Genomic DNA, 17,642 nt, shown 5'->3' with positions numbered 1-17,642 from the left:
CAAGTTCAGCAAGGAAGCAAAATCTGCAGTGCAACATCTTTGGGATCCTCCAAAATTCCAAAAATGAAAAGCACTGTTGGCAGAAAATAAGGACCTACAAAAAGGCACGGCAAGCATTATTTCTAATTCTTCCAGCTCTTTGCAATATAATAGGTTGGGAGGGAGGTCAAAGCATTCTGAGGACAGGAATAGATGCAAAAGATGTAAGCTTAACAGACCATTAACTCTCAGCCTATTAAAATAATGAGCAAAGCTTTTCAGAGATCAGGACTGAATCATAGCAGTGGAGGAAAATGCACTCTTCCTCCTTACCTCCTTGTTAGGGATTTGTGGAATGTGTAAAATAAAAATTAACATCCTCTGTCAAATAGAATGGCGTATGTATAGATCACAGTTAACATTTAGCTTAGAGTAGCATTCTCCAATTTGTTCCTCTCTAGATTAGTGGTGGACAGATAAGAGCATGACTTGGTATTTACTTTCTAAAATCCATCCACACAATTGCTAATGACATGAAAGGCTTCTTCTCATACAGTTTAGTTCTAAGAATTCTGATGAATAAGTACAAAATACTCATTCGTGTTTTTCCCCCTGAGAACTAACAAAAGGCATCTAATTTTGGAAATAGTTGGCAAGATTTGCTGAATTATTCAGCCCATAATACTTCAACACAGTACAATTTGCTCATCTAAGAAAGCAGTTGCATCTTAAGGCCATTAGCATGAAACATTAGGATATAGGATTTTATTTTGATGATCTAGTCTGTGTAAATAGATTACTTACCCAAGAGGCAATGAGAATGGGGTTACATGTCCAGCTGCCAACATAATCTATTTAAGACAGACTCCCAGCAATCTCAATGATGTGATCCCATGGACATTGACATGACCTGATGCCACAAGATTAGAGCAGAGGTGTCATACTGGTGGCCTGCGGGCCAGATGCGTCACGTGCAGGCCATACCCTCCCCTGCTCCGTGGAGGGAAAAATGTCCTGATATGTCATGTGATGGCAATGTGACGCAGCAAGTTTGACATCCATGGACCATATAAATGCCACTCTCCACTGTAAAGTTGAATTGAAAGGAAAAAGAGCCTTCTCCACTACAGTACCACCATTAACATAGGTCTCCTCCCATTACAAAATCTGCCTGGATTTACTTCAACAAAGGTAATCAATCAACATTCTATCCAGAGAATAGGACATGCAATGTTCTGGACGAGGAAACAACAACATTATATCCAAATCACAAATCTAGTATAAGTGGAAGCTCTCAGGTATCCTCAACATGCCCAAAGCAACAAAGTGATTCAATTTAGCTGGATCTAAGAAATTAATTAATTAGCAAGCTATGAACATTTTATTCAAGCTTAACTGTTAACACAGGCATTTTGCTTGAAATTAAAACATGGATGACCTTTAACAGATCCAATGTTCTAGCCTTCATGGGATGATGGGAGTATCCTTCTATAGCTCCAAAATCTTGTTACATTAGTTTCTGCTCAAATTATTCCAAATAAAAGATCAACACAATTTAAGATAAGTCCAGGAAATCAGGTGGTTTCTAGAACAAAAAAAGAGCTAATGGAGGCATTCCAAGACATCCACTATGAAACAACACAGGATTTAAAATACATTAGCAGTATTTATTCTGTGCAGAGGGATTTATACAGGTATAAGATTATAGAATTCCCCAAAAGTCACTTATCCCTGACTAGTTATATAAATATGTTTCGAATCAGGAGAACTGGATAGAAGAGAATAATAAATCTTTAGTCTCCATTTGACTCCATTTAACTAACTGAGCCATCAGTTAGTTTCTCTTGTATTTAAGGTAGCTAAATGAGGGAACAATAATAGAAAAGAAATGTTCTGCCATTTTTTTATGTAAAGGATGACTTCCATTCTACAAGATAGCTATTTGATAATTGTGCTAAAGAAAATGACATTGCAAAATCTTTTGTTTAATCTACTGTGCACTTTGTACAACCTATTCAGAAAACCAACACAAATTACTAAGGAATTTATATTCTAAAGCAACTATGCTATGCAATTGTTTTGCAGATTAGTGCAAGTGACTATGTTTCCTTCCAGTTACAGTTCTTTGGCTTCAACTCATGATAATTTCTCTAGTGATCCATTCAAGCTTGTAGATCATGCACTATTTAAGATTATTATCATGGAGAGATGACTATCCATGAGCAGATCACATAAAGTGTATATAATAATAGGCTAAGAGATATTGCTGGCAAAAGATAAGGAACAAAGACGGAAATGAGCTAGAACCGCTATTAAGATCTATCTTTTGGCGATAAGCATGGTGAAATATAACTACTTCTCCGCCCCTACTGTGTCTCCTGATAATTGCCCAGTGGTCCTGTTTTAAGACCACCTAAAGCAGGGGTCTCCAACCTTGGGAACTTTAAGACTTGTGGACTTCAACTCCCAGAATTCCTCAGCCAGCTTTGAAGAATATGCTGAGCATCTGCAAACCAAGTTGGCCACATCCATTCTATGTCAGACTTCAGCCTTATAGCAGAGTCAATGGAGGTGGCGGTGGCTACATCTTCCAAGGTGATCTGGAGAGTTTGAGGCCATGGAACCTAAGGAAGTGGAGGAAGTCGGCTGCTAGTTTGGCCACTTGCGTCTTAGATCCATGTTCTTCCTGGCTAATTAAGGCTTCACAGGAGGGGATGAATGAGTGGGTCTGGGCAATAGTTAACTCCTCCTTGAGAGAGGGAATGATTTCCCCTCTGGCTCTTAACGAGGGGAAGGCTCCTCAAAGGACCATCGCTCAACCCAGCTCGTCTAGGCAGCTTTTGTTTGGTTTCCAATCTCCCCTTTCTAGGGAAGGTTATGGAGAAAGTGGCATAGATCACTCTCATGGATGACCTCTAGCAAGAGTAAGATACAGGTAGTTTATACATCCTAGCTCCTCTTGACTTTTCAGTGGTATTCGATATCATTGATCGTGGTATCCTTCTGATCACTAGGGGTAGGCAGCAGTGTACTCTGGTGGTTCCCCTTTCTCTGGGGCCAGTTCCAGTCAATGCTGATAGAAGGAGATATCCAGCCTGTGAATCCTACTTTGCGGGATGCCTCATAGTTCTGTTCTTTCTCCTATTTAACATATATATGACACCGCTGGGTGAGGTGATCCATCGGTTTGGAATGAGATATCATCAATATATGATACCCAGCTTTTATATCTAGCTTAGGCCCCTTAAGTCCTGTGTCTGGAGACTATTGGGGACCGGATGAAGTAAAACGGGTTCTGACTCAACTTTAGCAAGATGTGGGTATTTGGACACCCCCCAGACAAGCTTCTTTCACCTTTGGTTCTGGATTGATTGCACTGCCCCAGACAGGTCTCAGAGTCCCCCTGGACTTACAGCCCCTGCTTGAAGAGCAGATGACAGCAGATGGCTAGGAGGGTCCTTGCAGACTTTCAGGTGGTGCACCAATTGTGCCCATACCATGATCAGGAGGCCCTGCTCATGACCTTGTAACCTCTAGGTTAGACTACATATAGTCTATACATGGGACTGCCATTCAGAAACTTTAACTGATGCAGAATGCAGCTGTACAGGTAGTAAATGGCGCCAGATATACAGCACATGTAACACCACTTTTGTGTGAGTTGCGCTGGTTACCAGTGTGGTAAAGCCCTACATCACTTGGGACTGGGGTAGCTGAGGGATTGCCTTTTTCCAACAGTATCTATCTATCTATCTATCTATCTATCTATCTATCTATCTATCTATCTATCTATCTATCTATCCTATGCTGCCCACTCTCCCAGGACTCTGGGCGCCTTACAACAATCGACAGTATACTAAATAGCATATTGCCCCCAACAATCTGGGTCCTCATTTTACCCACCTCGGAAGGATGGAAGGCTGAGTCAACCTTGAGCCGGTGAGATTTGATCTGCTGATCTGCTGAACTAGCAGTCAGCTGAAGTAGCTGCAGTACAACACTCTAACCACTGCGCCACCTCGGCTCTACCTGTCCAACCAGATTGAGCAGAACCCTGCAGATCCCATCAATCAAAGAATGTCAGCTGGCAGTAACCAGACGACAAGCTTTTTCCTCAGAACCCTTTGGAAGTTAGAATGGCCTAAACCCTAAAAATCTGGCTATGTTCCTGTGCCTATGGGCTGAATGTGTTAAGGACCCTGTTTCCTGGTTGTATTGCTAACTGGCCAATAATCTTGCTCCCATGTATATTTAATCTGGATATTTTTAGTAATTTACTCATTTTATGAGTAAAGAGCCTTGGTGGCACAGCAGACTAAAGCACTGTTAAAGTAACACCAGCTACCTGCAATTATTGCAAGTTCAAATCTCACCAGGCTCAAGGTTGACTCAGCCTTCCATCCTTTCAAAGGTAGGTAAAATGAGGACCCGATTTGTGGAGGCAATAAGCTGACTTTGTATAAAAAAGAACACCGCTTGGGGGCCCCCCGAAAGCCCTACTAAGCAGGTATATACAAAAGTATGAAGGCTATTGCTTAACGCATTGTAAGCCGCCCTGAGTCTCCGGAAAAGGGCGGCATATAAATCGAACCAAAAAATAAATAAATAAATTGTTTTACAATATTTTTTAGTATTTTTAATTGTAATGAATTTTCTGAATTGTAAGCCACTCAGAGCCATTGGCAGAGATGGACTGCTACAGAAATTGAATAAATAAATAAATAATGTATGCTGATCTGGACTAAAGCTAAAGGTTCATAAGAAATAGAAACAAAAGTGCCATTGAATCTCAGAATTATTAGCAGAAAGGAATTGTATGTGTGTGTATGTAAATCACACGTACGAATGCTATTAACAAAATGTCACAGAACATTTACATTCAGCAAATTATGCTACTATGTCTTCCCACACACTTGTAGTTCAACTAGAATACGCTTGACAGAAGTTCAAGAGCATTTTTCTATTATGCATAAACCAGCTACAATTGGTAATCAAAGACAAACCAGTGGGAGAAAGTTGTTTTCTTCTTCTTGCTACTTGTCAAAAAGCCCAAAGCATTTTTATTATGGTTATTTAAATTAATTAAGTGTCTCTGAAGTAAGGCATCCAATTTGTGAAATTAACTGATCTCTCACAGACAGGTACCAATCATTCTAACACAAAAAGCTGATGATTTTCTGGTTTCACTGTCTCCTATGGCATAATCCTATGAATGTCCTTCTAGATATATCTTCTGTAGTTCGTAATAATTAGTTATACATGCCATTGCAGCCTTATCATTAAACAAATAGTTAGCATTCATAGTTGACTTAAGAGAAATACTGGAGAAAGCAAGCTTGAGATACTTTTTCTGCTCTCTGGAATAGATGGAATATACTATCTATCGAAAATTGGCAGCTGCACATTTTTTTATTGTGTGTGACAATGACGAGCATAATATAAATGTTAAAAGGTCTTACTCCAGTGTACAAAACTATTAGCAAAACAAGAGTAAGAAAAGTACACTCTGGATTTTATAAGGATAAGAGTACATTTATCTTCTCTGAAAACATTTCAGATCAGGAAAAGAAGCCGAAAACATAAATCATCCTTTGATCTTTCATATGCTGGATTCAGATATTATTTGCAGCTTGAAAAAAAATGCTTCCTCTCCATTACTGTCTGCAAGCAAGGTGTAAGTTAGTGTTATGACAGTTTTATCTGACCTATAACAAAGAAATGCATGCCTCAAATGACTATAAATTGGAGGGATCACATCTAAAATGCAAGTCTATAAGCTGCCTTTCACATCAGGGAGCATGTACTTGTTCACTTACATACTCAAATAAGCATTCATGCTCATAGGTGCCTAAAATGGCACACAGTATGGAGGTCCAGTTTTTTTTTTTCCAAAGTAATATGTGACCTAAGAAAAACCTTTCTCCCTTCCTCGTTTTGTCTACAAAATTTCAGCCAATTGGAGCTGCTGGAGGAGGGGTTAGGAAGAATATCCTCTGACTGAAGCTAAGTGAAGTTTGGGAAATTCTAAAATCACCTAGACTCCAAATCTTGCAAAACATGTATCAAATAATAGTGATGCCCTTCCTAGACTGTCTTTCCCCAACCTATTGTCGTCCAAATGTACTGGAATACAATTCCTGTCACAGCTATCCAGCAAGATAGCCATGCTTAGTTGCATAATAGAAGTTATCATCCAACACATCTGGAAAGTAACAGGTTGTAATAAACTATCCAGCAAGTAGTTTTGAAAAAGATGCATACCTTCATGTTTTAATGCTAGTTTGGCATGGCCTACAGCTTCCCATGGGGATGGAATGTCCAGAAACACTGCATCTGCAATGTTGGTGACACCAAAGCCATTTTTGCAGACATCCTGGGTCTTGACTGTCACCAAATGCCCCACTTTGTGCTCTTCGAACTCCTCTATGGCTTTTTCAGCTCTCTGTTGGTGGAACTCCACTGTATACAGATGTCCTGTTGGGGCAATTGTCCTGATGATGGCATGAGAGAGAGAACCACTTCCAGTTCCTGGGAAGACAAAAAACAAATAAATTAATTAAAACAAAAGTAAAATCAGGCAATTATTGAGAGAGTCAAAGGCAGAGCTGCATGGATGCAATTTGGAGAAAATTAACTTAGTTAATTTGCTAAGATGGAAAGAGAAGGATTCTAGCTGTTGCTTGTCTCACATGATTAGTGAGAGGCCACATTTTGCTAAAGAGTTAGCTAACCAAGCTTTCAGTTGCAACAACTACTTGTCACACATGAATCAGGTATAAAAGGAAAATCTATAGCCAGATACTGAATTAGGCAGGCAACCACATAATCACAAAAATTCAGTCCCACAACATATGGAAAGTATTCACTTAGAAATTCATAATTATGCTCAAACTAAACATAATTTGCAAATAATTAACCTTTATTTGCATCCTGACAATAATTAAATTGTCAGATATGGAATTGGTTGTTTGGTTAAAAAAATCTTAAGGCATTCTCTCTCTTTTTCCCTCCAAGGTTCAAGTTCTTACATGGAAAATAAAATTATCTCAGTAAGTGAGCAAAGACTACGTCCAAAAGTAGGATAGCCTTCCAATGGTTGGAAGATCTTGTTTTTTTCTCCAAATTATGTCTTCCCCATGTTCTGAACTGCCTTCATCCTGAATTACTAGCCATGTTGGCTGTAGCTGATGCAAGTTGCCATCCAAAGAACTGAGAAAAATACAAATGGCAAAAGGCTGGGTCACCACCACTTTCTCAACCACTTCCTCTCCACAATCAGCTGCTGATAAAATCTTACTAACCTTTCTATCAAACTTTTCTCTATTTTCTTCTTTCATACTTTTTATACGCAAAAGAGTGACCCAACTCTTGATCTTCGAGATGGCAAATACCCAATCAAGTTTCTAACTTTTACTAAAATAAAAACATGCTTGATCGTCCATATTGGCAGTGCCCACAAATTTCTAAAAAGGGATAAAATTCCTACAAAAAATAAAATAAAATATTTGAAACAAAAGCTTCAGTGCTCTGGCTTATACATGCTATGTTCCCTAGCAAAGAAAACAAGTCATGCAGCATTGTAAGAATGCATCTCACCTCTGATATATTTTAGAATAGCATATTGTCTATTTTAGTGTTTTCAAAGTTGGCAACGTTAAGATCACACGTAAGATAATACTGGCTGAGAAATTCTAGGAGTTGAAGTCCACACATCTTAAACTGGCCAAGTTTGAAACATACCGGCCTATCCACTCTGTCAAAGACCTTGCCCAAATCTTCTTATCCAGTAACTTTTTGCAACATCTCAAAGCATCTTGTCATACCTAAAATGCAATCTCTTGCCTTCAGCACATTTGCTGTAGCAGTGTGTCCACAGGTTCTTTGTCATTTTACCATAGATCCTACTCTTACTTTTGCAGATAAAGATACTGCACCAAGAGCTCATGAGGCCAACACGCTTTGTTGAGTCTCTTGCCAGAGGGCACAACTGTACTGGGAGGGAGCTGTGCATCCCAGCGATGTAATGATTCCCCCGCCCCCACCTTGAGTTACCTTTGCCCTTGCTTTGGATCTCTTTGCATTCATCCCCAGAAGTAGCAGCAGGGATAGAAAGCCGAAAGAGCAGCTACTTGGTTTACCGGTCTCAGTTTTCCACACTGCAGTCTTTTACATTTTTAATCAACTGCCTTTTACAATCAGCTGTTGAGCCATAGAAGAGACTGTCCTCCTTTTCTTTCTAGAACGCACAGTAAAACTGGCTGGTTGCCTGACTCTTGAGATTAATCAGACCTCCGGTTTATGCCAAATCCGGAATCTGATGGTACTTTCTGGTTGATTTTATTTTTTTGCCAAGCACTTGTGGTTCTTGCCAACAGAACAATCCCCTGTGGTAGCAGGAAGCAATCTGCTAAATTATCATTAAAAATCTGCCTTGGAAATACATAACAGTGCGGGGGACGGGGGGGGGCAGAAGAAGGTATTGTAGCTTAGACCCTAAGAAAGAACCAGCTTTTTTTTTTTCAAAAACAAAATTCTATAAAATTATTCCAAAGTTATTCATGGTTGCCATAGCGAGCCCTTTATTTGTCGCGTGCTTTCACAGACATATTTAACTCTACAGTTCTTGACTTACAACAGTTCATTTAGTGACCATTCGAAGTACAACGGCACTGAAAAAATGACTTATGATCACTTCCCACACTAACGACTGTTGCAGCATCCCCACTGTCACATGATCAAAATTCAGATGCTTGGCAACTGATTCGTATTTATGATGGGTGCAGTGTCCCAGAGTCATATGATTACTTTTTGCAACTTTCTGACAAGCAAAGTCAATCTGGAAGGCAGATTCATTTAACAACCGTATTACTCACTTAATCACTGCACCATTTGACTTAACAACTGTGGCAAGAAAGGTTGCAAAATGGTGCAAAACCCACTTAACAACTGTCTAGCTTAGCAGCAGACACATTGGGCTCAATTGTGGTCATAAATAGAGAACCCTATCCCTCAAAATGTGCGAGTGGGAGGGACGAAGGATTCACTTGAACAATCCTCCTTTCTGAGGGCAAGTGGTTCAGCCAAGTCTGGCACATCTTGCCAAATCAATTTCCATTTTTGTCATGAAAGAAAAAGGCAACAACTAATCCAGCGTTTCTCAACTTTGGCAACGTTAAAACATGTGGACTTCAACTCCCAGAATTCTCCATCCTGTTTAATGTTCCCAATGTTGAGAAATCCTGCTCGAATGAATGCCAATTAATGAACACATTTGCTGAAAGGTAATGGTCCTGCCAATTTTTAAAACCTTTTCAGAAACCTCACCCAAGCAAAACAAAAACCCACAAAACCACCCTGAGGTAAATCCAAGCAACCATGCTGGAGATCTCTCTTGAGACAGACTCTACAAATGTTCTAGCTCCATTTGCTGAAACGCCCTCTCTGCCTTAAGTGCTCTCTATCCAGCCACATTATAGACACAATGACCACATTTTCTTGGAAAAATAAAACAGAAGCCTGAAAAGAGGGAAACTCTGAAACAGGTTCATAAGGATTTTTTTAAAAAAGTATGTTTACAACTTTGCATCACAAAGGAAAATTCAAGAGCAAAATCAAGGAAATAAATAATTACACTGAATAAATCTAAAGGGCAGATTACTGAAATAAAGGTCTGACCTTTATAATAAAGGACATATGGTCACTGTATTTATAGAATACGAATAAGCATTCCAGTTTATCAAAGCACTATTAAAACCTCTTTTGGCATACTAAAGGTAGAGATTAAATAGAAGTAAAGCAAAACATCATACTGAATACTAGGGAGTATAGTACAATGTTTCTGGGAATCGTTCTTTGTACTAGTAGATAATATGGCCGACAGACAGATAGCTAATATCATTGCGCAAACATGAGTTTGAGTAGTAGCATCAAACAGGATGCAAAAGAACAGAGAATGAATTTCAAAGTAAAAAAAGACTCAAGCATACTACTCATTCTTGATTTCCCAAGGCCTGGAGCAGTAACAACCAGGGTTATCCACAGAGTATAGTCAAAACTCAAAAGTAAGGTTTTATACACTTAGGCAAGAAAAAGTAAGTGTGTAGGTACAGATTAGGAAACTTGGCTTAATGTTAGTGACTGTGAGAAGGATCTTGGGAGTCCTATTGGACAATCACTTAAATAGGAGCCAACTGTGTGCGGCAGCAGCCAAAATAGCCAACGCAATCCTAGGCTGCATTAATAGAGGGATAGAATCAAGATCACATGAAGTCCTAGTTCCACTTTACAAAGCTAGACAGTCACTTACCTGAAATGGTATAGGTTCTCCTGCTTGGCAGGGGGCTGGACTAGAAGACCTCCAAGGTCCCTTCCAACTCATTCTATTCTATTCTAAGGTCATACTTGGAATACTGCATCCAGTTCTGGTCATAATATAAAAAGGTGTTGAGACTCTGGAAAGAGTGCAGAGAAGAGCAACAAGAATGATCAGGGGGCGAAGGCTAAAACAGGTGAAGAAGGTTTCAGGAATTGGGTTTGTCTAGTCTAATGAAAAGAAGGACTAAGGGAGACATGTTAGCAATGTTCCAGTAACCTCCTTACAAAGATAGGGGGTCAAACTATTTTCCAAAGCGCCAAAAGGCAAGAGAAAAAACAATGGATAGAAACTAACCAAGGAGAGAAGCAACCTACAACTAAGGAGAAATTTCCTAATGGGGGTGCTGCATCACTGGAGGCTTTCAAAAAGAGCCTGGACAATTGTTTTTCTGAAATGGTATAGGGCAGTGATGGCTAACCTTTTTGCCGTCGCGTGCCAAAAGTGGGGGGAGCGGGGGGGGAGCGGGTGCCCACATCCATAATTCAATGCGCCCCGCCCTCCCGTGCATGTGCATGTGACCCCCCCACATTTCCCCCTGCTTTTGGCATACGATGGCACGGTGGGCCCAGTAGGCCCGTTTTTTCCCCTCCCCAGAGGCTTTCTAGGAGCCTGGGGAGGGCAAAAGCAGCCTTCCCCATCCCCCTGGAGGCCTTCTAGAAGCCGGAAACAGACAATTTCCCGACCTCCGGTGGGACCAGAACACCTGAAAATCAGTTGGCCGGTGCGTGCATGCGTGCTGGAGCTGAGCTAGGGCAACACTTGCGTGCCCACCAAAATGGCTCCGTGTGCCACCTGTGGCACCCGTGCCATAGGTTCGCCATCATGGGTATAGGGTCTCCTGCTCGAGCAAAGGATTGGACTAGATGACCTCCATGGTCCCTTCCAGCTCTATTATTCTATGTTCTAAAAAAGTCAAGATGGTGACATGATAGTAAAGATAAAGAGCCCCTTGTTTTGTTTTGTTTTTTAATGTGTGACATACCTGATAAAAACCCTGTAAAATAAAAGCAAGTCAAACTAAGTTCTTTCAGCGTGCTGGCTGGGGAATTCTGGGAGTTGAAGTCCATATATCTTCAAGTTGCCAAGTCTGAAAAGAGTGTGCTATTATAATGTACAGAATTTATTTTGGGGAGACATCTTCAAATAGCTCAGTCACCAGGCTGAGGGATTATTTTTGCTAGTGTGCCAGTTGTTGTGAGAACAAAATACCTGAAGTCTGTGTGCCAAATTTTACAAATCACTATTCTCTGAACAACATCTGACATAATGAAACTTAGAAGTGCTACAGAGTGCCAGATGGGTTGCTGTTGTGCATCACTAGTTAGCTTTACATTGTCCTCTTTCTCCACAGTTAAAATAGCTCCAGACTCCAATTTATTTATGCACAGATGCCATACGAGCTTTGAAAATGTAAACACTCTTTGATCAATCCATCTTCCATCCTGATCTCTGCAGGATTCAGTTGGTTCAGACTTCTTTATTCAAATCAGAACTGCAGTTCCTCTTGTGAAAGAGGAACAATTTTGCATCTCCGAAATAAATGCAATGGCATGTTTACTGGAAGTTGAGTCATGGCAACATATATGAGTAGGCAGACTCATTGGGATGTAAATGTTTCAACTCCTAAATCCTTTATCCCAGATAGGTCTCCCTGGTTAACCTATGAAGTGGTCTCAATCTTCCTAGGAACTGATGAAAGAGCAGCATAAAAAATGGGAGACAGGTTGTTTCTGAGGCCTTCACTTCTATTGAGGGAAGGATTTTCCACCTTGCATAAATGCATTTCTCCACTCTCCCCTCAACCAATCAAATCAATAGATTAGGTGTGAAACAAAACCCCTCTGGAGGATATATATAGGGTCCCCCTAACCAATTTGCTCAGGTTGAAGAAGCTACCTGGATAAGCAGTGAAAGTTTCAAACCAACAAGAAAAGAAGTCCAGTTGTCATCACTCAAATTCCAGAAAAACTCTACCAGGATGACTGAGAACCTTCACTGACAATGACATATTTATATATTTTGCATACAGGTAGATCTATTTCACAACCACAACTGGGATTAGCAACTGCAGCTGTGCTTAGCAGAACTATCATTTCCTCTGATCTCAACATTATACCTCTGCTGACGCAGCCCAAGATTGCAGTATCCTATTTGGCAGTTACATTACACTTAATCTGTGATCTGTGTGCTTAATCTGTGATCTTCCATACTTCCAGGTCATTCAAACAAGAGGTACTGCCAAGCCAGGAACCACTTATCTTAAACTTTTGTATCTGGTTTATCCTGTCTAAAAGTTATATTTCTTATGACCAAACAGCACTTTTGGTAGGGACGAACATTCAACTTTATCAAAATCCTTTTGAGCCTTGAGCCTGTAACCCTCTCTCCCCCCAGCTTTGCCTTGTCTAAGTCTCACACATCTGGAAGAAAGCAAATCAAGATAAAAACAAATACACCAATCATCCAGGAAGAGCATCAATTGCCCCCAACAAGTTAGAGATTGGTCAAGAATCCCTGAAGAGGGATTCTGGCTTGAGAAGAGGTGTATTGTTCCTTGGCGAATGGTGACTTAGATGGATCCCACTATATGTCATCCTCAGCTATTGGGACAGGAGACAACATGCAAACTATTCAGGGTTATAGCTCACTGTAGAAAGGAATGTGCAATTTTCCCTGGGCTGAAGGCTGCCCCAGCCTTTGAATCTGTCAAAATTCAGAAGAATACAGAAAGAATAGGCCCATATAAAATGGCTCTGAAATTCTGGATAGTGAAAATTAAATCCAACAAAAATTTACTGAGTAAGTTTAATTATATTAATTAACACTACATTCTATCTGCAGTTAGAGTGATCCCCATGTCCTCATATCCCAGATTTTAAATTAAAATTAAGAGGAAAATTAAGAGGAATACTTCATTTTCTTTTTGTGTAACTCTATGATTGTAATAATGTATTTTTTTTTAATTTGATTTATATGCCGCCCTTCTCCGGAGACTCAGGGCGGCTTACAATGTGTTAAGCAATAGCCTTCATACTTTTGTATATTTATACAAAGTCATCTTATTGTCCCCACAACTGGGTCCTCAATTTACCTACCTTAGAAAGGATGGAAGGCTGAGTCAACCTTGAGCCTGGTGAGATTCGAACTTACAGTAATTGCAGACAGCTGGTGTTAATCACAATGCTATCAGTCTGCTGAGCCACCAGGCCCAGCAGTATTTATCAAAACAATACTCAAAAGAAAACAAATGTTCTGTTTTACAAATATACTTATGACCTTCCTAAGCACAGAGGTTGTGGGCTTGGTTAATATACTTGGGAGGAGACACTTGGAATTCCTTAACAAGCTTCAGGTACCTCCTACGCTGCAGGTTAGGCCTCGATGCTGCAAGACTGCTTTGCAGGCATCAGCTTTGCTCACGGAGTACGTGCTTTACATGCAGAAGACTCTTGTTGCAGTCCCTGGCACTTCCTTTAAAACAACATCAGCAAAATCCAGCAATAGGAAAAGTACCTCCTGAACCATGCAGGTTTTTTAAAGACCACTAGCAACTGGGCTAGCTGAACCTAAAGTAAGATTTGGAATAGGACAGCTTCCTGTTCGTTTTGGTGGAGAGCAATCTGTTTTCTTCACAGATTGGAATAATACAGCAAGAAATATTCCAATATAGCTACTTCGGTTCCTTAAGCACCTTGCTATTATATATCTCTGCATAGCTGATCTGAGAATGTTTTTTTTTTAATTGCTAAGCAATTGCATGCATTAATCAATATTTTTGGGGGGAAACCTAGGAGTAATTTCCAATCAATAAAAAGAATGCAAGAACTATGCCAAACAGAAAAAAGAAACCTTTATCAGATTTTGTAGTCCCAAAATTTCCCTTGATGGACCTCCTGGTCCCTTACTATTCACACAGGCCAGTGTAACTGTCAACGTCCGAAACAGAAAGTGCACCATACAGAGTAGATCCCCATGATTCAGTGCGAGCAAAGTGCAAATCCTAACACTGATTCTCTTAGTCTTAGTGTCACTGTGCCAGATGCACTTCCTAAAAGGGCAAGGAAATCCAGCCCTTTGCTAAGTTGCCGATTACAATCTCTTTAAAAAGTACAGCTGTCCATTCTTTAGCTTAACCAGAACACACTAATCATGGATGTGACTGGGGTACAAATGGGAGCAAAATTCTAGGTTGCTTCACACTGTTGTCCTTAAGGATTGTCCTCAGCTGCCTCCTTCCTATTTCAGGAGTCCACACTGCATACAAATGCCATCTGCAGACCAGACACACTTTAGACCCATCCATATCCATAAGCCGCTCTGCTACAGCACAGGAGATTAAATATTTAATAATCTTATAATGTGGTGCTCATGGAAATTAAATTGCTGTATCTTAGATTCATGATTCATCGTCCAGCAGGGCGGGAGGAATTCCACCTGCACTACATGAAACGCTTTGTGCCTCTTGAGGCCTATGTCCAAAGCAGAGGCTTGGTTGCATTTTCCAGGAACTGTGAGGAATGATTCATCATTCCATACACCGAAGAGCAATTCCACCTACTCAGAAATGTCTATCTGAAATTTTACAACCGCTTCTGGGTGTCCGTCCCCCCACTTTGTCTTCCTATATAAACATAATTATGTTTTGCATCTATGTTCCTTTTCTTTCTGTTGAACAATCTTGAATTATTAGTCAACTGGTTTCCACCTGCCTTTCTTGCATTTTTTATTTTTTTTTAGTTTTAAAAAACAAACTTTATTAGATTTAAAAAGATAAAATTATATAAAACATTCACAACCTTAAAATACAATCAACGATACTAATCACAACAAACAAATATATGTGGTATATAAAGTACAAATGTACACAATGACTTATTTCCTTTTTTATCTTGATGATGGTGTATAATTATTACTTTTAATTTCTTACTAAATTTTAACTTTACCTTCAGAATGGCAGAAATGGGAGTTGGAAATGAAAAAAATGAGCTTGTCAACATTAGGAGAGACATCTTCCAGATGACTGATAATCATTTTTATTATTTGTCATTGCCATGATCCCATCATTTTCAGTGGTTTTGAAGAAATCTTAGCTATCAAACAGCAAAATGTGCTAATAAATCTCACTTTGGCTTCATATGGATCATCTGAAGCTTTATGGAAAATCAGAAATCAAAATCCAGTCATTGACATAGTCTAGGGCATGTCAAATTTTTCAACTTTCAATTTCCAAACATTAGGGGTGCTCAAAAGTTGTGGCATGCCTTGGGGATGGTAAAGATATTTTGGTTACTTTAATGCATCTTTACGATTTATATTGCTTTATTTAGCTTCCTAGTATGATTTATGTTGATTGCTTATTTAGTATCCTATGACTATCACTAAGTGTTGTATCTTATGATTTATGATGACTATATTTTTAAGATGACTATGATCATGATTTATCACTTATAGCCGTGATGGCGAACCTGTGGCACACAGAGCCACATCTGTGGGCATGTGAGAGTTTCCCTAGCTCAGCCAGCTAATTTTCAGGCCTTCTGGGACCACCAGAAGTCAGGAAATGGGCCATTTCTGGCCTCCAGAGGGCCTCCGGGGTGGGGTGGGGGTGGGGTGGGGGAGGCCATTTTCAGGCCCTCTCCAGGCTCCAAGAAAGCCTCTGGATCCTGGGGAGGGCAAAAAACAGGCCTACCAGGCCCACTGGTAATCTTTATGCTGTCATGTGCCAAAAATGTGGAGAACATGGGGGGGGGGGTCGCACGCACATGCACAGGGTGCAGGGAGGCATTGAATTATGGGTGTGGGCATGCATGTGCATGACCCCCCCTCGCTCCGCTTCTGGCATGCGACAGCAAAAAGGTTATACATCACTGACTTATAGCTTTTATGTACACTAAGAGCTTATGCACTAAAGACAAATTCCAATCACACTTGGCCAATAAAGAATTCTATTCTATTCTATAATTTAGACATGCTTGGTAAGTAACTACATAAATATCATAGCTTTTTAACATTTTGTTTGTTTCATTCATACACTATAAGAATTTTTAGCACAGATATAACAATGGAATTTGGCCCAGAGAAATGTGCTGCAGTAGCAATAAAGTAGAGTAAAATCACAAATTGAAGTGCCGAATGGCCAAAACCATGGGGAGCCATTAAGACAAAGGCTATCAGTATCTGGGCATTTTACAATTGGATAACATCAAGCAGGATCAAGCTAAAAATGTGATTACCAAAGAATGGATCCAAAGAGTGCAACAGACAAAATTGAATAGTAGAAACACCATCAAAACTATCCATACCTAGGTTATATCTGTGAAACAATAAACTATTTGAATTATTAACCACACAAAAGCTCAATTGGACAATTTGTACTGAAAAACAAGAGAACTAATGACTATTCACAATGTACTAAGGTAAAGGTAAAGGTTCCCCTCGCACATATGTGCTAGTCATTCCCAACTCTAGGCGGTGGTACTCATCTCTGTTTCAAAGCCGAAGAGCCAGCGCTGTCCGAAGATGTCTCCCTGGTCATGTGGCCAGCATGACCAAACAGCAGAGGTGCACGGAACGCTGTTACCTTCCCACCAAAGGTGGTCCCTATTTTTCTACTTGCATTTTTTACTTACTTTCAAACTGCTAGGTTGGCAGAAGCTGGGACAAGTAATGGGCGCTCACCCCGTTACGCAGCACTAGGGATTCGAACCACTGAACTGCTGACCTTTCGATCGACAAGCTCAGCGTCTTAACCACTAAGCCACCACGTCCCTATTAAGATGTATCACATCCGTGTAATGATACTGATAGATTATACTTGTCCTGCAGAAATGGAGACAGAGTTTTGCTTCTGGTCAAACTGACTGTCAAAGAAGAAAAGCATGCATTGGCCGATTATGTAAAAGACAACCATGAACAGAAGAAGCATTGATGTAAATTAAAAATGCGAACTTAATCAAAGTACAGGAAAAAAACATGAATATTGAAATAATAAAATAAAAACCTGTACAGAATATTGGTAAGGAAAAGCATTACATGGTTACTGTCTACAAAAGATCAAGCAGACAGTGGTTTGAAGATAAAACCGGATAGTTGTTTAAATTGAAACATTAAAAAAAGAAATTGAAGGCTAGATGTTGACTACCCAAGAACAAGCTATTCAATCAAAACCAGAATTGGAAAAAAATCATCTCATGATTCAAAGTGCAGATTGCGCAAAGAAGTAGAAAAAAATAGATCACATACTCAGCTCTTGCAAGAAGGTTGCACAAATTTATTATAAGCAATGACA

The 17,642-nt window shown here is 39.9% G+C and overlaps 1 protein-coding gene across 1 annotated transcript in view; it reads right to left on the bottom strand.

Moving 5' to 3' along the window:
- Positions 1 to 17,642, bottom strand: part of TRMT61A (tRNA methyltransferase 61A) — a 47,652-nt gene that overhangs the window by 17,918 nt on the left and 12,092 nt on the right. Inside the window, exon 3 of the mRNA XM_070931573.1 lies at positions 6,241 to 6,507. Within this exon, the coding sequence (XP_070787674.1) occupies positions 6,241 to 6,507 (267 nt within the window). The remainder of the gene's footprint in view (positions 1 to 6,240; positions 6,508 to 17,642) is intronic.

This window comes from Pituophis catenifer, unplaced genomic scaffold (genome assembly GCF_029215685.1).
Source record: "Pituophis catenifer annectens isolate HBS135680 unplaced genomic scaffold, rPitCat1.0.hap2 SCAF_1, whole genome shotgun sequence".
Lineage (NCBI taxonomy): Eukaryota > Metazoa > Chordata > Lepidosauria > Squamata > Colubridae > Pituophis > Pituophis catenifer.
Note: the sequence above shows the minus strand (reverse complement) of the source record. Positions and strands in the feature narration are given on the sequence as shown.